A 24546-nucleotide genomic window follows, 5' to 3' on the forward strand; every position below is an offset into this window, starting at 1 on the left:
TTTTCGTTTTGATGGTGCTTCTGGGGTCACTGTGGTGATTGTTAGTACATTACGGACTTACCAGGAGTGTCTTGATCACGTAATAATAATAATAATATCAGTTGCCAAGAATGCATAATGAATTTCTGAATTTACCCGGCCTTTGAATTGGTTGGGAAAAAAAAACAGTAAAAATTAAACAAGTTTTTATTATATTGAAGCGATTGCCAAGTCGTTACAAATTCCTAGAATATGAAACAAATTTGCAGCTCACATCATATTTTATAAAATTTAGGTCCTACACTAGTCCTACTTTTTAATGAACAAAGGTCCTTTTTTACTTGTGTATCAGCTCTGAATGTATAATCGAACACGGATAATGATTCTGAAGACTGTGAGTGAGACTTCTATTGTATACCCTAAGGGTGTGGACAGTTTATTGTTTAAGAGATTTTGTTAATGATCAATATTAAGTTCCCAAGAAATGTTGAAATGGACATTATGAATAGTTGTAGAAAATGCAGGAGTCAGTGGCGTGTGTGATCGCTGGGTAGTTGGTGTACTGTAAGTCAAGATGTAAGGCGGTAGTTTTCCCCTGTTAACGTTGGTGAATGGATATTTTTGTGTGTATGTATGGGGTGGCATAATTACTAACAGTTTTGGTCGATATTTACTGTTGAAGAATTTAAGAACAGGCCTCGAGGGCCGTGTTTAGTGCGGCGGCATTATTATCCCCGGGGGCAGGGAAGACGGACGGGGGTGGCACTGCGGTCAAACACTTTCCCCACCAGTGAAGATGATACTGACGCAGGTAAAAGTTGTTTACGTCATGGCGCCCCGCCATTGTTAACTTTTGATTGTGGTTCACGTTACACTCTAACGCGACGTTATAACCAGCTTTTGGTTTCGCTAAACGGGATTCACAGGATTAGTAGTTTTATATTTCATTGTGAATGTCTCGAGACAGCAATTAATGGACTTAAAGTCATGGTTTACAAGAAGAATACCATTCTTTCCTCTGCGTGGGAGTTACTTTGAGGTTTACAGAAGTAAGCGGAAAAGCAAACTTGTTGATGTTACCCCATCAGGCCAAACATCGACTCAGCGGGACTCACTACTTAATTACAAGCGGTGTTCCCCAAGGGGAGGGGGGGGGGGTGGACCATTGGAATTTATGGTCATGTTCCTGTTTGTGCTATGAGGCGATATCCTGTGTTGGTCGGTTCCCCGTGGTCGACTCAGATATGACTTCCTGTACTTCGTTTCCCCGGTGTGATTGTAACTGCGGAAGAATATAATTTTGATAATACAAAACACTTGTGAATATTAAAAAAAGATGGAATGAATTAGAATTGTGATACATTTCGTGTCTGCTAAGATAATTAGTGCACGGGCTTGGTGATAACTTCAGTTGCTAATGCGGTTTCAATATTACGTGTGTGGATTTGTGGATAACGTGAATACATGTTGTGATAGTGCCTTACCACAGGCGGATGTAATGTTAAAACAGCTGGTGTATCTTAGCTCTAACACTTAAGGAAGCTCGTTCTTATGAAAAAGGTGAAGTGTGTGAGACGTCTGTAACTTGATATATGGATGGATGCTGTAACTGTTGGCCGAGTCCTCTACGTGATCAGGGGCGGATCCAGGAATATCAAAATGGGGGGTCCAAGAAGTTGTGGCGGGGGGTTACATGGCGAGCATAGCGAGCCTACCCAGATTTTTTATTTATTTTTTTTTTTGGGGGTGAAATCTGACCAATATCCTGGACATTTTTAGGCCATTTTGAAGCCATTTGCACTTAATATGAGGAGATATTCTGAGGTCAATGGTAGTTACTTTTTACCATACAAAAACGCCTGAGTACAATACTGCATTAAAGAAAAGTATTGGAATTGTCTGAGGAAAAGGAGGTCCGGCCCCCCTGGATCCACTCCTGGTGATGGTAGCAGGTGAGGGTGGTGGTGGACAGCCGGGCAGTGTGGGGTCGCTGCGTCAACCTGCATGCGAGTTTGAATGTTGTCTTTAAACCTCCGGAAGAGTGAAGATACGGTACTGGTACGTGTATCTGAGGTAATGACTGGGTTTGCTATTAACTTTTATTTTTAGATATTACTCAGGTGGTTACTATAACCTTATAAAAATAAGAGCTTTTCACACGTGACAACTTTGTATCACCTAGTGTGCCACAACGCTATAATACAGCATGACAACCTGATATGTACTGTATGTATTCATGACACTAAAGGTATATGCTTGCGTTAGGTAAAGATGAGCATCTGACGGAAGTTCAAGATACAGGTAAGCGTTGTTTGTCTCGAGCTCGTCGAGGTTGGAAAGTCCTTTGTTTCATGACGTCATAGGTCAGTTGCTCACGCCTGCGTCACTCCACGGTGATTATGGTGATGGTGCATCACTGTCAGGGGTGAGTCGTGAGTACCGAGAGTTTGTTATGCTACACGGTGGTGCAGAGGTCGTACTCGTATGTGACCTCTATCATCGTAGATAATAGAGATGGGAGATGGAGCATGAATCGTCTGTAGATATAAGTCAGTCTCGATGTATTACTGAATTATAATATAGAGGTTGTGTTAGCATGGTTGTATGCAAGGGAAGAGCCGTACGAGTTCTTTGAATCGTTAGAGGCAAAAATATTTCCCTGGTGTGGTAATGTTGTGATGGACAGATCGTATACGGAGGTAAGTCATCGTAGTTGTCAGGAGAGGATTTTTGGTTGTGAAGATTGGGTAGTTCTGGAGGAGATGAGGTTAGGTGGGTGGCGGGGTGGGTCAGCAGGCAGGTGGGGCCCCCGTTAGGAGAGCCAGCGGGTGGGGAGGCGGGTCTGCCGGTCAACCCTCGGGGTCCTTCTGTTAATTACACCTGACTGAGGTGAGGTTATTTGTAGCCCCCTGGCGGTTTCTGTCCACCGGGGGGCATCGCCGCAACAATGTGGCCCGGGCCACTCGTGAGAACCCGGGGGGGAGTGGACTTTCTGCCTTGGGCTCCTTACACTGCAACTTGCATTGTGCGCAGTAAGTACCTTATTAAATAAATCAATAATTCTTGGCTCCAGAACTCAATGTCCGAGGAACTCACATATTGTATACTATTTTTATTTTACACCAGGAAGCGCTTCCATGTTAAGGCCAGACTCCCACTACACAGTAATCTATATTAATATATACTTGATCGAGTGGGACCAGAATATAGACAAAAGCTGGTGGTGACGCCCAGCCATTAGTGACGAGCAGAGCAGAAACTTGTAGTCGCGTCCTTTGTGAAGAGTGGTTCTGTGTGCGTGTATTTATGTGTACCTGTTTATTTGTGTATGTACGTGTCAAGGTTACCTGTATATTAGTGTGTGTAATACTGTTAGTCCTCCGTCTTCATTTTGGAGTTGTTTGGGACACTTAAACGTCAGTGCTTGCGGCCCGCCAAGTTGGACTAAATGAAAGGCTGTCCTGATAGCACTGATGGATGACTAGTACACAGTTGTCCAAGGTCACAAGGTCGGAATCGAAAAATCTTATGACCACGAATCCTGAGAGCTCCTCCTAGGTCACAATCTGCTGTACCCTGAGCAGAGGTGCGCCATTGTCAAGAGTATGCCAGTTTCCCTGACTGACGAACTGGACTTATATTTAAGGTCACGGGGATCAACATCAACTATCGTTACTGTTGCTTGATCCAAAACAAGTTTACTAAAAAGTCTTAATTACAATATTATCCCCCACACAGAAAAAACAAGTATCCCAAAACAGATCGACTACATTTAGGGTAAAAATTACTAAAAAATAAAGACAATTTCCAGAAAATTTGGGTTTAGGTTCCGTGGCTTAAGCACTTTATTACCAGTTAGGTTGTCCAGGAAAGGTCTCCACAATTGCTTCTACAACTGTTGTAATTGTATAATGTTATAGAGGCAGGAGAACGGGTGATGACGAGTCTGGTCAAAACCTTCACTAGTACTGAACTCTGCTCGTTGTGTGTGTGTGTAATAATAATAATAATAATAATAATAATAATAATAGTAATAATAATAATAATTATTAACGGTTTATTGAAAGAGCATGACAGCCGGAATGCTGAAAATATAGTTACATAATTGGTGTGTGTGTGTGTGTGTGTGTGTACTTGTGTGTGTCGGTGTACGGGCGGATGTGCGTGTTTGTGACGACCATGGAGAATGTGCTAGCAGTGATGATGGTCTGTACCTGCCTCTCTTGCCTCATGTACCCTAAACCCTCGCCACTACACACCCTACACCACTACACCCTACAACCACTACACCCTAAACGCACCCTACTCGCCACTACACCCTCTACACCAAACTCACCACTACACCCCTCCACCACACCCTAAACCCCCACCACTACACCCTAAACCCCTTCCACCACTACACCCCTAAACCCCACCACTACACCCTAAACCCTCGTCACACACCCTAAACCCTCCCTACACCCCCTACTAACCCCTCACCACCACACCCCCACCACCACACCCCTCACCACTACACCCTAAACCACCACTACACCTCAAACCCTCACCCACTACACACCACCCCTCCTCAACACCTCGGCACACTACACCCTTCACCCCTCACCACACACCCTACACCCTACACCCACACCCTCACTACACCCACCTCACCACTACACCCCTCAGCACCCCTCACCACTACACCCCTCACCACTACACCCTTCACCACTACACCCAAAAAGTATGGAGACCCCAAGCGTCCGAAAGGTTATGAAATATTGGACGAAGATCAACCCAACTAATTCTTGAACGTGTCTGTGATTATCGTTTGTTTTTATGTACCATTGGTTGTTGAGAGATTTTTTTTCACCCTGGGATTGTATATTTTGACCCTGGAATGTTATATATTCAGTCATAGTCTTGTCATATTCCAATATCCTTTCTTATCACAATTATCCTAAACGATGTGGGTTATTGTAAACTATTTAACCGCATTAAATAGACAGTCCTGCCCCCCCGTCTTTCTTATTTTCCTTTCCGTCTATTCGAATGGCCAACAATTACTGTTTACATTATCTGTTTCAATCCACGCGAGGAAGATAATTTGTCAGATTAAATTTCTAAAGACCGATTCTGTTCCATAGCTTGTGGCCATGAAAGGATATGAAGAAGAAAAAAGTCTTTGAATGTGGAGCAGCTGAGGTTCTGTGTGGTGTTGTTAGAGTGGCTGTGTAGGTCGGTGGGTCAGTCAGCACCACCATAGAAAGTTGTAATGGTGGTGGTAGTGGTGGTGGTGTTCACTCAGTTGAGGACACCGCACTGGGGGGCTAACAGTGCTCCTTTATTTCCTGTGATTATATTATTCAGTTACCACGTCATCCGCCACGCCATCCGCTCTCCCACCCACCCTTCCTTCCTTCCTCTCTCCCTCTCTTCCTTATGCCCTTTGTCGCCACTCACCCCGTCTACCATGCCCGCTATTGTTGATAACTGAAAGCTCTTCCTTCTACCCACCGTCCATCATCCACCTCCCCTCACTCACAGCTCCGTCAACCACCAGTCTTTGCCCACCTTCCCTCATTCACCTGGAGATACTCTTCCTGACAGTTGCGTGATCAATGCTGAATGAACAAATGGAGAATTGTAATCTAGAATTCATACATTATTTTTTCATCGTGTGTGTGTGTGTGTGTGTGTGTGTGTGTGTGTGTGGGTCATGACGCACAAACTCTTTAAATACATACTTGTACCTCCCGGCACTGCACTCCACCCTCACGAACCCACACTCATGCATAAACGCACAGGGAGAAAGAGAGAGAAGCAAAGCGATGAGGGAGAAGAGAAACAAAGAACAGGTACACAGGTTAGGTTGAGTGAGAAAGAGAGAACCGGTGCACGTGAAGAAGATATCCCAAGTGATAGAATGTAGGGTTCCTGTTGGCGGGCACCCTCAGTTGACCCAGCTGTGAATGGAGCGTAGTCTTTGCTCGGATGGGTGGGGGGAGGGTTCTGGTGTGACACTAGGGATGGCAGTGAGGGTTGTGTTGTGAGGATACATCACTTGGAGAAGGGTTCGTAGTGTTGGAGGTGTGAGTCACGGAGGGTCGTGGTGTTGGAGGGGTGTGAGTCACGGGGGGTCGTATTGTTGGAGGGGTGTGAGTCACGGAGGAGTCGTGGTGTTGGAGGGGGTGAGTCCCGGAGGAGTCGTGGTGTTGGAGGGGTGTGAGTCACGGAGGAGTCATCGTTGATTACATAGCTGGGGCAGATTCCCCTGATACTAGCTCCCCGTAATTGTCTTGAGGGAGGGGGTGTTAAGGGAGCACTCCACTTAAAATTCTTCACATTTTTGACAGTTTTCCTCGTGACACGTACGGAAGACGTGAGTAATGGCAGTTCATCATATTAAACAGAGTGGGAAGAAGATCTCGTGGTCGATGTCTTTTAAAAAGTGGCACTGACTGAAGGCAAGATTTAATTCAGCACTGTCCCATCGTCTATGCTAATTGAATAACAGTGAAGGAGAGAAACAAAACAAAGTAAAAAGATTAGGATGCACGCCATTGAAAGTGAGCTGCTCTATTGAAGTAATGTGTAACACTGACATATTGTACCAACATCGGACACAGTGAGGCGTTCTATCCTCTGTTATTGTGTCTCTGAAATCTAAACCACATTTATTCAGGTCAGGTCTTCCCTCACACCTCTCCATAACAGCTGTTTAACCCGATGCACACTGTTAAAGTAAGACAGGTTAGGGAGTTACAGTAGTCTTCTCTGTCAGTATTTCGATGTTCAGTTCCCTTGCAGCATGAAGACACCGTGATAAAATCTCACTTAAGGTAAACAAACAACGTAACTCCAGCAAACAATCAACCTTAACAGGGTGTTAGGGTTTAGGGTGAGATGTGCAGCAACGTTATTATTTTTGTGGTAGAATTTTGCGTGATGGGAAATGATCTGAGTGAATTTTCTAGTATTGAATTTTCTCCGTGCAGTTAACCAACCAGTGGAGAATTTCATGGTGCCGTGGCTTCACTGGACTGAGAGTCACAGCTTGTTCATGCCATAGCCGTGTGCAGTATGTCATGTATGGTAATCATGTCTCCTTCTTCCAGGTCAAAATTCCAGGTTAAAGACGGCGCCACACGGGCACCTTAGCCAGAAAATTTCGCTGTATCTGGGCGAGTACTGTAGGAGCGGCAATAGTTTTACCTGCAATTTTTAAGACATTTGTTTACGCTACGGGAGAGCTGTTCCTGATGGCGCCACAGTGGAGCAGTTAGAGCCAAACCAAAACAACAAGATGGATGACTTTAAAGAATTTGACAATGAACTGTTAGCTCTTACAACTCTTGCTCTGTGTTGTGCTAAGCGTAAACGCCAGGAGAAACGTGTTGGTCTTCGTCTGGCTGAGGTGGCTCCTGGAATTTCGTCTTCTGCACGGAGAAGGATGTAAACAAACTGATGAAATTAGCTGTTGTACAACATTTGATTATATTTTACTATTTTTTTCGTATAAATTATAACTTGCTGGACTAAAACTGTTCATCACAACAATACATATAAATTCTTTCTGCGATTTCAAGATCAACCTGGCGGCCTTGAGAAATCAGAGGAAACTCCAGCCACTAGCCCCGAAATATTACCATACTGTAGTACAGTACAAGTCGACAGCGAGAATTGCGGACTAAGGTGATTGTGTGACAGCATATGACAATGTTGTGAAATATTCGTTACTGTAAATCAATGGCATAATTGGGCAAAACATGTGTTACGGTGTTGTTGGTGATTGTGAGTGATGGTGACAGGATGGTGGAGATAGAGGTTGTTAATGTAATGTGAGGTGAGCGTCGGAGTCTTTATCATCCTGGCGGTGAGTGAGATAATGGAGATAATGATGCCATAAATGCATCGCAAATGATGCCATCCCATGGAGTGGTGGTGTGATGTAATTGTTGCATTGATAATGGAGGCATCATTAATGTTGCAATAATTACAAACGGAACGTTGATAATGTTGTCATGCAAATGGTGCAGTGTTACTTGTGTGGCCTTTAGAATTGGGAAAGTGTTGTATGAAGGAAGCGCTAGGTTGTGCCGGGAATGTTTTAACGTCATGCTAAAGCAGGTGCAAGGTAGTCAGTCCCTCTGTGAAAAAATCAAGTTCCTCCCACGGATATGGTTTCGAGTTTGTTTACATGAGTGATGTCAGAGTGAGGTGTCGGTGGTACCGCGTTTCCGTCTCCATTACACAGTGGCAAACAAACAAGTCCTGTGGGGCTCGTTCTTAGGTACACAAACACTCCTCGGGAATGGCAAGTATGTTAATAGACTACTGAGCGGTACTGGCGATGTTTACATGATCGGGGACTTGGCGGGAATGGTATATGGTGGGACCGGCGGCCCTCCTGCTGGGGTAAAAACCACCAAATGAAATGAACATCACTATAAGGAGTAAGATTCTTTGCTCGACGGCAGGGAAGGTCATTCAACATTTCGACCACAGTGTAATGTCCTCGCAGTCGTTGTTAGAGACGAGATCAGGATTCTCAGACGTTTAACACTGATTGTCCCAATCTGAATACAGTACAGTATTATGTAAACCCGTATTACTAACTCACCGTAGCGACGATGTTTTCTTAATTATGGGGAAAGATTACCACTGGAGTCTTTGAGAATGTGAGCGGCTGACAGGTCTCCCGAGTTGCCTCATCGTCGCAGACTGGCGTTATTTTTAGTGGTGGAGGAATGTGAGGGTTTAATGCCCCGTTGATAGAGCTTGAGGTGTTCCTTCCACCGCACTTAATGGATGTGACCGGAAGCTTCTCGCCCAATGGCATATTGACATGGCCCGTCCACTCCCGGCCAGGAAACCACGCTTATTTCTTGCTCAGGGTTCAACAAATGTGCCAGAAATATCTTCGTTTACATGGCGTCCAAAGCTGTCATATTTCCCAAAACACCATAAATATACAACTAGCTTGCGGGCTGCAGCCAGAAACATCCAGGTTAACCCGGGAAATTTGGTAGCTATTGGTTTATGATGCAGGGATAGTAGAGGAACCCTAAGGATTCGACACAAGCATAGCATTTTGTGTCGTTGGTCCCATAATATCAATAAGTGCTTGAAACATTCTATTATGGACATGGATGATTCTGGTAATGCAGGTATTTACTGGGAAGATAACCTGGTGTATCAATGAGTAAAACAAGTGAAAATACTAATAATTATGTTTTGAGAAGATATAATCAAATAAGTAATGTGAAAATGTGAAAAGGAAGTGGAGAATTTAAAGTGTGACCGTATGCGTCAGGACCGAGACGGATTGGATCACGCAGTCAAATAGTGAACATAAACCAGAACCCATTGAAGTGATCGGGGAGGAAGGCAGATGATTACCAACCACCAGAAGCAATAATCTAATGATGCAAGGCAGAATGATGTCAGTGGAGAAGATTAGAAGGTAATCTGGTTGGGTAGAATGTTTAGAAAAAATGTAGAGACGCCAAGTTTCGTTGTAAATCATGAAGTGGAATATTACCTAACTGGATTGGATTTTGTGGGATGTTTACGCCGTGGGAATATTTACTTTGGACAGGAATTTGTAAGATACGTTCATACAGTATAAGATATTGTTTAGTCTTTATATATTCTAACAAATTCTTGGTTATTCGAATATATTAGACTACACTCGATCGACATCCTTCACGTGCGAAAATCACCAATTGATTAATTTAGGAGAGGTGCGGCTGAGAATGACTAAACGCAGCCAAAAATGAACCTTTCCTAACTTTGGATGCGATTCTGTTGAGTGTGTACTACATAATCGTTAAAACAGCGCTTAATGTTTAGCTTGATTTAAAGGTGATGTAATATAACTTAATGGTGAACATCACTGTGTAGGATATTTACTTAGTGAGACCACGTTGAAGGTTTGGTTAATAAAGATTAAAGGTGGTGGTGAGGGAGCGTTGCGCCATGCTTGCGAGACTTGATTGTTATCCCCTTCTCCCCACCGACTCACTCGCTCAGCACTCGCACAAAAACATCATTACCAACAATAGCCTTCATATCCTCACGTTTTGCAATGAAGAAATCGTAAAAGCTTACCGAGAAAAGAAAAAGTCGATTGGAAGAATGAGAAAAAGTTATTAAGACGCGATAAATAAGGATGATGGAGACAAGATTTTTTCTTTGAGTGTAGGAGCCGTCTGCTGGGTACCACACTCTCACCAGTGTCAATCGTCTTTTGTACTTCTAGTTACGTATATTTTGTTTATTGTCGCCAAAGTTAAGAAATTTAACTTGCTTTGGAAACTGGGTGGATATAATGAAAACTTAGGATAACTCATTATGAAATTATTAGCGATAGAAGCAGTTCCAGGTTACAGAGTACCCAGCAGGCGGCTCCTACACTCAAAGAAAAAATCTTCGTCCCCACCCTCTTCTCTTATCGCGTCTCAATAACTTTTTCTCGTTCTTCCAATCGACTTTTTCTTTTCTCGGTAACATCTCAAAGGTAAATTGTAAAGCGAATATTTATTTCTCAGTTATCTTACCCATTTTTATAAGATATATTATGTCACTCCTGTTTGTGATGCACGTAACGATATGAGTTAGATTATTTATAGTTATTATCTAGAGTAGAAACTAAGGTTTAGTCAACAGTATAAACTTCTAGCCATTACTGCTTCTAAATACTTCAACCAACAGAAGCCTAGAAGACACGATAACCTGCAAATTGTGAGAGATCGAGGCTGGTCAACAATTTTCTCAACGTAAATTTTGTCAGTAATAATTTTCAATGGTTATTCAGTTTTAGAGTAGCCTACAGTACCGGTAACATTACAGAAATTGTCTGAGAAATTTATGAATTTGGTCGATTGACAGATGTAGAGAGGATATACCCAGAGTGGGTTGAATTATAGTCTTCCTTTCAACCATTCTATAGCAGTTGTTTTCCTCTCTGTAAATCTACTAATTTCTTCTGTGCTTCTTTCTTCTTTCCTTCGTTTAGTAAGAATTAACAACTGCTTCTGTTGTCGTTGACTGGTTGACATTCTGTTGTTAAAACTACTCAACATTTTCTCCTGATCCTGCAACATTTCCCTACTTATTTTCTCAGCTTCTTCTTTGTCTCAGAATTAGAATATTACATCACGTAATTGTCATCACCGCTCTCTCATTACCACACAGAAGAAAAACTGTGAATTATAGTGAGATAGTTCAAAGGTAAAGGTTTCTTGTTTTTATAGGTACAAGTTTCTTGCGCATGGAAAGAATAAAATTCAACATCCATAGTTTTAGTACGTAATAATGTTAAATTAATGAGAAAATGTAATTCAACTAAAAAAGAATCACTCGTCATAAAATCATCAGCAAAAAAATAGTTAAGCGCGATATTCCGCAGACCTGGCTTATAATATGTGCTGTACTGTACAATATAAACCACCTTCCCATAATCTATAATTGCTGTGCTCCTGAAGCACTTGTAATTTCACTTTACATTGTTTTTGTTCAGTGAAGCCAAGCTTGTGCGCCGTGATGAGTCCGTATGCTTCCGGGGAGTAGTTAACTTTCACGCAAATGTTACGGAAACTTTGTTTAGGCAAAGTCTTTTTTGTGTGTCAGGAATGTGCTTTTCAGTGTTCAGAGTAGAACTTTATTTCCTGGCAACACATGCTTTCCCGCGTCACCTCCTTGGATGATGTGGTTTCACCTACCTGGTGTTTGTTCATGCCGGAGACTTTCTGGTGCGTTAGTGATGGGAGTGTGTGTTTTTCTGGAAGAGTTGTTGTCTTTCCTCCAACACATGCTTTCCCGCCAGTCACCTCCTTAAATCATATGGCGTCAAGTGACCTGTTCTTCCGGGAGGAGGCCATTGTTTCTAGTCTGTCGGGTTCCCTGTGACCACGTTTCGGTTGCTGATATATTCTCATGCAAAGCGTTTGTCGTTCACACTAAGCTCCCTCAGCTGTGAAAGTATCCCACCTAGAGCCTAGCCAAGTTAAACCTTGGCGAATGAAACAATCTACACAAGTCTAACGTAACCCGATTTGATGACTTTATGCACGCTGTCTTGGTGTAGGCCCATGCTGTTGCTGTGTATTGGCACGTTTTTCATAAGCTTTATCGTTCTCCTTGTTTTAGTCTTTCATGGGACGCTGACTCGTGTGTATAGATAGACTCTAGTCGTGGACGTGTCTGTGGTCACCACAAGTGTTCATTATGCACCAACAAAGGAGAGCTTTTAACCAAGACTGTTGTACTGTCTCGACTGATTTGTTGAGCGTGAGAAACCCGCTGAACGTGACGGTCTCTTTCCGCTATACCCCCCCCCCCCTTCTGCAGTACTCCGCGCAACAGGACTCTTCGTTCTCAAGGGCTTGCACGATGTCTTTCTCACTTAATATTAGATAACACATCTAGTTATGGCAGTCTTTCGCCGTTCTTTTCACCGCCAGTATGCGTATAACAAGTGCCACTAATAGAACTCAGGCTCTCAACTGGCTCAGCCGTGTCAATATTGTTATTATCCACTCTGTATCTTTAATTTTCTGGCTAAATAAACTGTTTCATATCAATATATTTTTATTTTCTTTATCTCCCAAGGCAGACGGGAAAAATCTGGGCCCTGGGTGGTAGCCAGATCATTTTAAGCTTAACGTTTATAAAAGAACCTTACCAGACTTGCTAGAAAACAAGTGGATAAGTATTGTCTGTAAAAAGATTTAGATCATATTTGACAGATACAATCCTCTCCTCTGAATACTAAAGAACCAGTTATATTTTGCTACATTTTGTACTACCCTTATTTTTGTGTAGGCTAGTACGTACAAGTTTAGATTAACACACTTTTCTTTTTTTATACTCATAGATGCTGAAGTACGTGCAGGTGTCACCGTACCGCAGCTCGTCGGCCCTGGGCGGGGTGCGACGCGTTGGTGAGGGCTGCCTTAGTGACGACTCAGCCACCCTCTCCTCCCCCTCCACCCCGTCCACCCGCATGTCCTCCGCCTCCAGCCATGCCTTCACCTGTTCCTCCTCGTCGTCATCCGCTGGGTCATCGTCAGCGTCTTCATCTGGATCATCTTCGGGAGGAGGAACGGGACGAGTTGTAGGACGAGCCGATAGTGTCAGCCTCAACTCGTCTATGTCTTGCTCGAGTTTGAGTCAGGACCCACTCAGCTCACGCTCATCGTCGTCTACTTCCCTCCACGACACACACAAGGTCAGTACTCATGACACATTATGGCGCTACTTGAGTACGACTAGACAACTGTTGGAGTAGAATGAGTATTAGCAATAGATCTCAGGTAGATTTAATGTAGATGTCGAGCAAATAAACACAGTGTATGATGGATTATTACACTATTGTCACTGGCTCCCCTCGGCCGTCATATTTCTGTCTAGGTTCAGTCTCGGCTCTTCTTAATGCCGCTCATACATGTGAACAGTGAATAACAAAACACCTCGAAGTTGAACATAACATCTAGAACGGATATCCTCTCCGCAGTTTAACCTGAGCGAGTGTCACTTCCGTACCCAGACAGATGTAAGCATACCGTAAGCTAGAGATGAGGGTATATGTGTACCTGTGATGGTCGGGGCATGTGTCTACCTGTGACAACGCCCTGGCCTACATCCCAGGAGCAGTGGCCTCTACCTCAGCCATCTCCTCTCTAACTTTTCTCCCGACGGAAGCTGTGACACCACCTGTCACCCCACCACCCACCGTCGCTCCACCATCCATTGTCACTCCATCATCCACTTTTACTCCACCGCCCACTGTCACCCCACCACCCACTGTCACCCCACCACCCACTGTCACCCTACCACCCTCTGAGCCAGAATGGTGAATTAATAAAGTGTGGGCGTGGGAGAGACAGTATTGGCTGGTGGGCGAAGGGGAGGCAGCAGGGGTCGGGGTGTGAGGGAAAGGTTCTGTCACTGTCTCTTCCCACGACTGTCGCGGGAGTAGCAAATTTCTCATCATATTAATGGCCGGTCTTGTATAATGCTGTGTACGATTTTCCCACTGCGATTGTGTAAGAAAATGTTCAGTACTTCTTTTATTTTTTTACTGGGATTGTGTTTAAGAAAAGCTTAAAATACTTTTCAACTGGGATTGTGTAAAAGGCCTCAAGAACTTTTTAGTATTGTGCAAAGCTATGTGCTATTTTTACTATATTTTTTTTAAGATTCAGTGTAAAGTATTATTGTTTCTGATGCTGGATTTTTAACAAAACCATAAAATCCTTTTTCCTTAGGAGTTTTGTCAAAAGAAAAGTCCAGAGTACCCTTTCATCCCTACTCGGATATTGTGTAATGAAATTCTTATTATTTTAACCATTCAAGTTGCTGTGTGCGTGACTTCCTTATCGTCTGAGAAAGTGTTGTTGTTACGCTGGTGGCGGAGCTCTCTACTCCTGTTATACTCACGCCCCCTTTTTATATAATGTTATTTCTAAGTAAAAAAAATGCATATTTTAACTTTGGACTGTGGACTCTATCATTGGCCTCCACCAGTTTACTTAGATTCGTTGTTCAGCTTATACTGTACAAGTTGTATGTGTGTACTGTACATCTTTATGTAATTGATTTATATGTACTTATTGTGTCTGACTATCTGCATGACTATGTATTTTGCAGAGGAACTTAACAAAACTTTAAAAGTTATCTTATTAATAAAATAACTAAATCGTGGAATAGAATTTCCGGGGTTGTAATTTGTGATAAAAAATAATCACATTAATGTGTTACCATATTCATGGTAACGAATGATAACAATAATGATAGTTATAATTATAATAATAATAATAATAATAATAATAATAGTGATGGTGGCTATAACAGCAGTAATTATGGTAACATTAATGATAATTACATTAATATATACTATTCTTGGATAACAATAAATACAATGCCGATAAAACTACAATAACAATAGAACTAGCAAGGATGAAAACAAAATAAGAATATCAAAACAATAACATTGAAAATAACAAAACAATGACGATCACTAAGCGCAAATTCCAAGCCGCGTGCGAGTAGTAGACTTGAATAACTGTGACGACGGTCCCGGGTGTTACTAGCGGGAAGGTGCCTCAATGGGGGGTCCTGTACTACATACCTCCGTCACTCAGATACACCGTACTCACGTTGTTATTGTTGTGGTTTAATGACATTTTGTTTTGTGTTGCAGGTTGCGTCGCTGCCGCCCTCCACCACCAAGGTGAGTTGTGTCTTGTTCTTGCTGACTTGTGTGTGTGTGTGTAGTGTATAATAGCATGGGTAGTGTGTGTGTGGCAGTATGTGTAGTGTTTAATGTAGTGGCGATCTGTGTGGTGCACTGGTCAGTATGCTCGCCTAGCAAGCTAGAGTTCTCTGGCAGGGTGAACCACGGGCAAGTTTCTTTACGTCATTTGCCGTGGTCTACCCAGCAGTAACTGGGAACCTGGATGTTATTTGAATTACGGATCATGCTTCGAGGTAATGGTTAACGAGTTGTCTGGTGTTCTTTGACTATTCCTTGACACTGGGTCATACAATTCGTTAAATTTGGGTGTGGTTGTTGTGTTGGCGACAGCTTCTACATCTTAAACAAAATCATGCCTGCATGGTCTTAATGCCGGCCAACCTCGTACACGAAGGGCAACCATTATTATGTCAGACGTAGTATGAGAGGTGTTGCTAGCGGCCAGGAGGTGGCTCCTGTGGTAGCGATCCGCCCTCACACACCGTGGGAGTCAATGTCATGGGAGACAGACCAGGCGTAACGGCACCCACCCACCATGTCTTTGCTGCCTGGGCCTGTCCGGGACTACCCAGGTTACACCACCAGGTTAGGACGTGATTCATCAACACTCCAACCCAGCTTACATTCCTTCCAAGGATATCCTTGTCCCCCTGACACTCCTACAGATAATAGATCCTTCCCTCCAAGACGCACTCCTTCATTAAATGTTCTTCACCATAAGACAGGCTCTTTCTTGAAACATCCTACTTCCCATAACTCTTTTCTCAGACATCCTTCTCCCCACAACACTCATCATTCCACAAACCTCATCTAGTGCTTCCCACCATCTTAATACAATATCTTTTTTAGTAGGTAATGTTAAATGTTTTTAGGGTTTATTGTAAGGGATGAAGCAGTTCATGGAGTACACGTAGGCCCTGGGTGCCTCTAGTGTGTCATGGTGCCATCGTGTGCTAGAGGCCACAATAAACCTTGAGTACCATTGATGGGAGGGAAAACCCTGGCTGTCTCTGAGATGGATTTCGTGGTGCAGGAGGGACGTGGTCCTGACTGAGGGGAGGTAATTTCGCCAGGTCGTGGATGACACACGAAACTATCGCGGTGTGAACTGGTAGATGGCACCCAGGCGGAGGATAATGGCACTGGGGCGTCCGAAGACACCTGTTGACATTTCTGTGGTGGGATAATTGCTGGGAATAGATGTAAGACGATCCAGTCGTTTGCCAGTCTACAGGTTTGTTAGACGTTCTGTGATTGCAGAGCCTCTCTTTACTGCATTATTATTTGTTTTTGATTTTGTGTGTGTGTGTGTGTGTGTGTGTGTGTGTGTGTGTTGAGGAGAGGGAGGAAGAGAGATAGCAGATGAGTAAGCACCCGGATGTGATGAGTTATAACAGTACAGTATTCAAGGCTACACACCATGAAGACTTAACAGCTCAGTGGATCAGAGGACTCAAAGGTATTCCTACTTCGACCCCAACTACCGAGGATGAGAAAATGTGTGAATCACGAACAGGTAATGGCAGTGTTGCCAGGGATCCTTATGGTACACCCGTGAGAAACAGTGACACCAACACAGGGAATTATCCTGCGATCTTGGTGACACCTCTTGGGAAAACTGTGGACACTTTTCCCACAAGACCTGCTGGCATTTAGCTATGTATGTTGGTGTTGGGTGAGCACAGGCAACAGGACTGCTTGAAGGCCAGTTTTTGTATGACTAGACTTGATCTTGTGGTGACATAACCTTGAAGTTTGAACGAGTTTTCTCATGGCAGAAGAACAGGTGTTAAGAGATGAACATAACTCAAGGAGGTCGAAGCCTTGGGGTGAAAATCCAGAAACACAGACATTGCTTCGTATTATGTATTGTTCTCTCCCTCGCTCAGTGGGCGTTCAGGGATTGTCTCTCGAGTTAATTAGACCAGCTGGGAGTATTGTGTTGGTTCTTCAGCTGGGGTTCAATTAAGACTGAGCCGAGTGAAGCGGGAGTGCTGTGTGTGTGAGGACAGAGCACAATTTATCTTGGTGTGTTCTAATGTGTTTTGTTATGGTTTCGATGGCTACTGTAAAGACAATTGTATAGGTTTAGTGCTTTGTCGGGGCATAGCGGATTCTAATAACTCTGATTTTTCTTCTCATGGTGAATTTTAGGCAGTGCGGTTATGTTCTGTCGGGTCATGGTGAGTTTGATCAGTTCCTGGTGGCTTTAGAAGGTTTGGTCTGGTTCTTAATTGGTCGTGGGGAGTCCCGTCGGGTTCTAGTGGGCATAATGGTGTGCGAGTTGGTCGAGTCCCCTTCTGGCCGGTCCATTGGGTGGATCATGTTGCTGGTTTGTATTGCGTCGAGACTGGTCCTGGTTTGTCGTGACGGCTCTGAGGTGTGGAGACTGAACGACAAGATCAACCAGTGGCTTATGTGACCACGGGTAATCTAATCATCTGCACGGCTACCTGACTCGCCGAGGCCTGCTTGACCTGCCCCGACCTGTTTGTCCTACCTTGATTTGGGTGATCTGCGTCCTTCTTGAATTTCCGCACCTTGCCTGACCTTCCTCGTCCCGCTTGACTTACCACGGACACCTGCCCGATCTGTGTGGGCCTGCCTGACCTGCTTCGGCCTTCTCGCTCGACCACTTCAGATGTGAACAATTCCTTCGCGGTTGGCTGCACCCGTGGACAGATCGTGTTAATAGAGAGATTAAATGGAGGCGCAAACACTTTCCCTGTGACTTAACTAAGAGATTAAGTGGAGGCGCAAACACGTTCCCTGTGACTTTACTAAGAGATTAAGTGGAGGCGCAAACACGTTCCCTGTGACTTAACTAAGAGATTAAGTGGAGGCGCAAACACGTTCCCTGTGACTTTACTAAGAGATTAAGTGGAGGCGCAAACACGTTCCCTGTGACTTAACTAAGAGATTAAGTGGAGGCGCAAACACGTTCCCTGTGACTTTACTAGACTCAGTGCGCACACAAACTTAGTATGTTATTAGGCATATTACTAGCTAGGTTTTCCTAAATAAAGTAAACATCGTTTTAGCAAGATGGTGATACGTTGCGTTAACAAATGGACCAAGAGGTTCGACTGTTTTTAGCTAGATTGAAATTGACTGGATAATATCGACAGTTTGAGAAGTTGTCGATTTCTGCGTATTTCTCTTGATACATTTCACTTGCAGCAATACAGTAAAAAACATTCATACTCTACTACTGTAATCTCAGGAGAATTTAGCTCATTACCGTCCAACTTATTCTGTAAATTGGCAGAGCACTGTTTCATCCAGGTACCTGTTGTAATTGCTTTACTGTATAGCTGTTGGACTGTTCTTACTGAAATAACGGTGACTTGACCCTGGTGATGTTCGGGGCTGTTATGGTCCTGGTAGTTAGAGTTATTTCAATCCAACCTACACTTACCTTTACATCATGATATGATTAACCTAACCTAACATAATCTTTGCATCAGGATATAATTAACCTAACCTTTCCAGTACATGATGGTATATTTGGGTTAGTATGGGTGAGGGGAGGAGGATGGAGGAGGGGGTGGTTGAGGGAGGGAGGTGGGTGTGGAGGGGTAGTTGAGGGAGGGAGGTGGGTGTGGGTGGTAGGTGAGGAGGGTGGTGGGTGTGGAGGGGGTGGGTGAGGGGAGGGAGGTGGGTGTGGAGGTGGTGGGTGGGGGGGGAGGGGAGGGGGTGTGGAGGGTGGTTGAGGGAGGGAGGAGTGGGTGTGGGGGGTGGTTGGGGAGGGTGGGTGTGGAGTGGTTGGGGAGGAGTGGGTGGAGGGGGTGGGGAGGGAGGTGGAGGGTGTGGGGGGGGTGGGTGGGGTGGGGTGGGGAGGGGGTGAGTGAGTGTGGAGGGGTGGGTGAGGGAGGGTGGGTGTGGAGGGGTAGTTGAGGGAGGGTAGTGGGTGTGGAGGGGAAGGAGGGAGGTGGTGGGTGTGGGAGTGGAGGTAGGTGGGGAGGAGGGAGGGGTGTTGGTGGCAGGTGAGGGGGAGGGAGGTAGTGGGTGTGGAGTGGTAGGTGGGGGGGAGGGAGGTGGTGGGTGTGGAGTGGTAGGTGAGGGGAGGGGAGGGGAGGGTGTGCTGGTGTAAGTTGAGCTGGGGTGGAGGTGGCCATGCAGGTCTGTTCTTTGCTTCTTATCGTGGGAACTGCATCGTCTTCTTCTCCGCCCTCCCTCCTCTTCTCCGCCCCCACACCCTCTTTTCTTTCTCTTCTTCAGGACTGTGGGTGTAGTAGCGTAGGTGACGGAGGGGGGAGGGACAAGGTGCTGGGTGTGAGAAGAGTGACGTCATAGAGGAAGGCCAAACATCATGTAGATGGGAGAGATGAGGGTGTGTGGCAGCCGGGGTGGAAGGTTGGTGCTTGTTATTGCCTCAAGCATTACAGCCAGTGTATATGCGGTATAACAAATGGAGTTATGCTCATGACAGCCAGAGCGGTGGACGATGATGCAGCTTGTTGGTCTTTCACGCATGGCAGCCTTTGTGACGCTTTTCACAGCTGCTGTAGCGCTAATAGCAGTTGTAAATAGGAGAGGAAGAGAGATGGAGAGACGCGGTGGTGAAAGAAGATTAAAGGAGAAAGGGGATTAATAGCTCGGAAATGGAAGACGTGACGGAGGTAGAAGTTGGCCTAATGGCCGCCTTGCTATTGACTAGCCAAGCATATAGTATGGAGAGCTTATGCATTGGGCTCGTTACTGTAGGTAATCTAAAACTGTTTGTTTGATTGGCTGCCCATTTTTTCGGCACTGGCACTAGACAGAAGCAATGGTGAAGCAGGTGATGAAAGGTGGAGCGAGGCGGGGAGGGGCGGGGGCTGGTTGGGGGCTGGGCTGGGCGGGGTCAGGACCAAGCAGGACACAGGAGGTAGCGTGGGAACAAGAGGAGGAGGAGTATCAGGTGCTGGGCCACGGCGTCACCACCAAGTGCTCTTAATAATTCGCACTTGTTTTTGTTTTTCTCTCAAGGATAAACAAAGACGTTTAGGTTGGCTTAACCGGAAGTAGAATATTATATTGCCAAATGTTTAGAATAAAGAGTTTAATTATTAATACGAGTTTTCTGTATATTTTAAGTTGTTCATTTTGGGTAGATTCATTGATGAAGGCAGTTTTATTCATACCATCATAAAAGGGACGTTCCTGTAGAGAATAAATTAGTCATCGTGTTCATTAAACTCAATATATTGGATTTGAATATAGTTGAGGTTTAATTCATGTGCTTTGGTGTACTGTGGTCGTGTAGGATGTTAGCGAACTGGTGACGTTTGTCTATGTTTTGGGAGAGAGAGAAAAACTGATGCCCAGGGCGGCGTTAACCTGTATACAGAATGACGTGTAGGTAGCGGTGGGCAGGATGACACCCTCAGTTATATGCCACAGAAACAGAAGTATATACGAAGGGAAAGAACCGTAAGTATTTGTAGCAAAAATAAATAAGACTGATAAAGGTGAAACATGGGTAATTATTACAACAACCAAAGAATTCCGGAAATTCACTTCACTCAATCGATAGAACTATTTTTTTATATTATCAATTTCTTATGTACACTTCCGTCGCAAATTTATAATAATGAAGTTATTGAATTTTAAAACGAATAAAGGGTAAAGGTACTTATTGGTGTGATGATTTTTAAGTATATTAAAAGAAACGACAACTTTCTATTATGAGTTTAAGTATTTTTGTATTTACTCTATCCCGCTTCACAATTCTCCTCCCGGCGCCATTTTTGTTGTTTACCTCGCTGAATCCCTCTTCAAGAGACGTTTCCTATAAATGATGGTGAACGCGTCCACGAATTCCTCCTCGTCATTGCTGATGTATGTCAACCTCAATGTTAAGATAAGTTGTTTAACACATAAATTAGCACGATAATGCATAGAATCTAATAGACCCTGACCTCACATACCCAACCTGTGGGTATGTTAGGTCAGGTTCTATCCATTGTCGTTTCCATTTTTTGTGTTTAATAGCATGATATTGGTGTGTAGAAAATTGTTTTCAACCAATTCGGACAATTCCTTCTGGTGGTCACCTCCTTCTACACCTTTACGGAATAAAATCAGAGCACCTGACCCTGACTCAGACTCTGAACCTGACTCAGACTCTGAACCTGACCCTGACCTGACTCGGGGTAAGGTAAGAAATACTGTAATGGCTATTGATATTATTGTGGAGGCTGACCACGAGACTCTGGGTTATTTACCTAGCATATGGCCGTCGCCCCCGGCTAGAGCCACTGGGGGTCCGGTTAGGTGGTTAGGTAAGGTTTAGTTTGGTTGTATTGTATAATCCACAAATCACTCGTTTTTTTTTTTTTGCTCTACCCCCCAAAAAACCCGAATTCCCACGCTGTTCCCCAGTATTGTTATAGGAGGGGGGGGGGGCGGCTAAATCACAAACGAGTGATTTCCGACAAAGACGAAGGTCAGATTTGAACTAATCACATCAAAATCCATCAGAAAACTATTTTTTCTTCAAATTCCATGGTTGCTGTAATATGCTTATTTACCGAAACTTGACTGAAAATACGTAAATTGACTGGTAATAAACTGGTGAAGAGCACTGAGAATGGAGGACTGCAGAGTAGTGTATGGAAGGTTAAATGGAGCGGAGAGCATAGTAGTAGAAACAGGTGTGTGGGGAGGATGTGGATCAGTTTTCAAACGAGGCAGTGTTGAGTGGCGTGTCCTGGCGAGTGGTGAGAGAGTTCTCCTCTCCCCTGCCTGGCGAGTGACATTGCCTGACGAAGGAGGCCACCTTTCTCTCTTGTTGTCCCCCTGGCGAGCAACACTGTCCGCCTGCCATGAGATGTTGGTGATGATGGTTGTGGCGGTAGTAGTGATGGTTGTGTTGGTCATGGTGATTATAATGATGATGTTGGTTGTAGTGGTAACGGTGCTTATGGTGTAGACGATGGTGATTGTGATGATGGTAGTGAAGGTGTTGAAGATGGTTCATGTTGTGGTGGTGGCGGCGAGTCGTGTACCTGGCTGTCTACCCTAACACCCACCGCAGCCATTAATAACACAGTCATCTCACAAGTCTCGCTAATTACACTACAATATCAGGTGTAGATGTTTACAGGTGTCACGACCAGGGCAGGTGTCAGGCGGTTAGCCCAAGGATAATTATCCCTCGAATTCGACATCAGGATTAAGTATCTCAGAGGAGCCCTGGAGGGAGAGGTGACCACACTGGCTCTCTGGAGGTCATATGACGTTCGTGGCTCGTTGTGAAGTCGTGCTGGAAATTGCTTTAGGTCACCGGTACACTGAGGCTTATATAGAACTATTGTAACATTCATAGTCACTGGGGTTTAGTTCGTCTGGTTGAATATTCATCATTTTACCTCGGTGGCCCAAGCAGGTGAGCTTCAACCGTCTCATATGTTTAGTAAGTTCAGTTAATCGGCAAAGTCCTTTCAATAATAGTATTTTTATTTTGTCAGACAGAACCTATGCCTGGCCAAGGAGTTGTGTGTGTGTGTGTGTGTGTGTGTGTGTTCAGTGTACAGTACAGTATATAAAAACAAACACCATTGCTGTCAGAACGCAAGCGAACGTTCGACTGGCGTAGTTTCCAATAGTTTTTCAATACAAACTGGAGGGGTTTGGTGGGTGTATTATGTTGCTCATGTTGTCAATATTCTCATGACGGTAACCACACTCAGTCTCCCACCCTCCTCCACTGTTGTTCAAGCTCTCCGTTAATATGTTGTCGGTAAACCGCACTCCATCACCACAAACTACCACCATATCTATCGAATGAACGCCCAATTACCTACTTTCCCCTCAGCCTTAGTGCGAGAGTAAGTATTAAGGGGTTTATCACCTCAGGAGCTGGTCGTTGCGGCGGTCTGACAGGGATTAAGTGAATTAATCTACTCTGTCAGACACCAGGATAACCGTGCCAGTGTGTGTGTGTGTGAGGACCAGGTGGCGTACTAGAGGGTCAGGTAGTATACTGGAGGGCTAGATGGTATACTGGAGGGACAGGTGGTGTGCTGGAGGGCCAGGTGGTATACTGGAGGGCTAGATGGTATACTGGAGGGCCAGGTGGTGTGCTGGAGGGCCAGGTGGTGTTGTTTGAGTACTAGGTGTGTGTGCGATAGAGAGATCCAGGTCGTGTGCTGAAGGGCCAGGTCGTGTGTAAAAATCAAGCCACGTGGTGTATCAGGTCTGGGCTAGGTGGTGTGGTGCCCGGGAAATTGTGGTGGTGGTTAGTCATCTTATGGCGGCCAGGAAGTGGATATGATTCGCGTAAGTTATGTACAATGCACCATTACACAAGAACCTTTACGCCTCCTACTGTCGTATAGTGTAAGGCCAGGCAGTTGTGTGCCATGGAGGTGGAGGAATGTGATGACCCCAACACAACATGCATAACAAGTAGTGGTCATGGTTGTTCTCGTTGGGTGTATCAGGGTGGCGGGTGTAGGTGATTGACCCCATTACATAACACCAGGGAATGTGGGTAGTGGTGGTGGTGGCAGCGACTTGTCCCACCCAATACCTGAGTGGCCGTGATCTTGGCTTTCAACACCTATTTATGGAGCTCCGGCAGGTGATTATCGCCTTACCTGTCTGTAGTCTGGATACTCGGAAGCTTATCGTTATTCTTCCCCCGGTAGCTGGAGATGACAGAACGCACCAAGTTACAGCTGAGTCTTAGTTTTGACACCTCTTGAAATTCCCAGTTACAAAGGAAAGAAAAATGACGTACAAGTCTGGAATTCTGGTCTCCTGGTTAGTTCATCTTTCTCTTACGCTTCTTTCAATGTTTGTTTATATTGGTGTGTGTGAGGGAGGGTCGACTGTTGCTGCGAGGAAGACACAAAACAGATGGTGATGTAGACTATGATACTGAGGGAAGTCTTGAGGGGGGGCGGGGGAGACTACTATATAGGTTCTGGAGTCTTGGTGGAATTCATCAGAAATTTCACTGGCCTGGAACGATTCCAGTCTGTGAATGTGGAGGTCAGTGAAGTGTCTTAGGGTGTCCGAGAAAGGTTTGGGGGACCAGAGAGGTGTAGTGTATGATCGTCACTGCCGGTACCTGTGGTAATTACGCCTCGATTGATGATGCGCTGCTCACGATGATGGTATCCTACATCGTGATGGCGGTAGAGACAAAGCCGGGGAGTGGTGGCGCTGGTAGTGGTTATTATGAGGGAGAAGGAAGGGAGAGAAGGGGTGAAGGAATGGTAATACTAGTTGTTATAGTGGTAGAAAGTTATAGTGACAGGAGAGTGGTGCCTGTGGTGGTAGTTATGGGGGAGACAAGGTTTAAGGAAGAACTATTTATATAATATGACACGGAATGG

General features: G+C 44.6%; 1 protein-coding gene across 1 annotated transcript in view; it reads left to right on the forward strand.

Moving 5' to 3' along the window:
• LOC121853891 overlaps positions 1-24546 on the forward strand; it is a 112708-nt gene that overhangs the window by 11675 nt on the left and 76487 nt on the right. Inside the window, exons 2-3 of the mRNA XM_042348272.1 lie at positions 12836-13189; positions 15164-15193. Coding sequence (XP_042204206.1) covers positions 12836-13189; positions 15164-15193 — 384 coding nt within the window. The remainder of the gene's footprint in view (positions 1-12835; positions 13190-15163; positions 15194-24546) is intronic.

This window comes from Homarus americanus, unplaced genomic scaffold (genome assembly GCF_018991925.1).
Source record: "Homarus americanus isolate GMGI-L3 unplaced genomic scaffold, GMGI_Hamer_2.0 scaffold18703, whole genome shotgun sequence".
NCBI classification, from domain to species: domain Eukaryota; kingdom Metazoa; phylum Arthropoda; class Malacostraca; order Decapoda; family Nephropidae; genus Homarus; species Homarus americanus.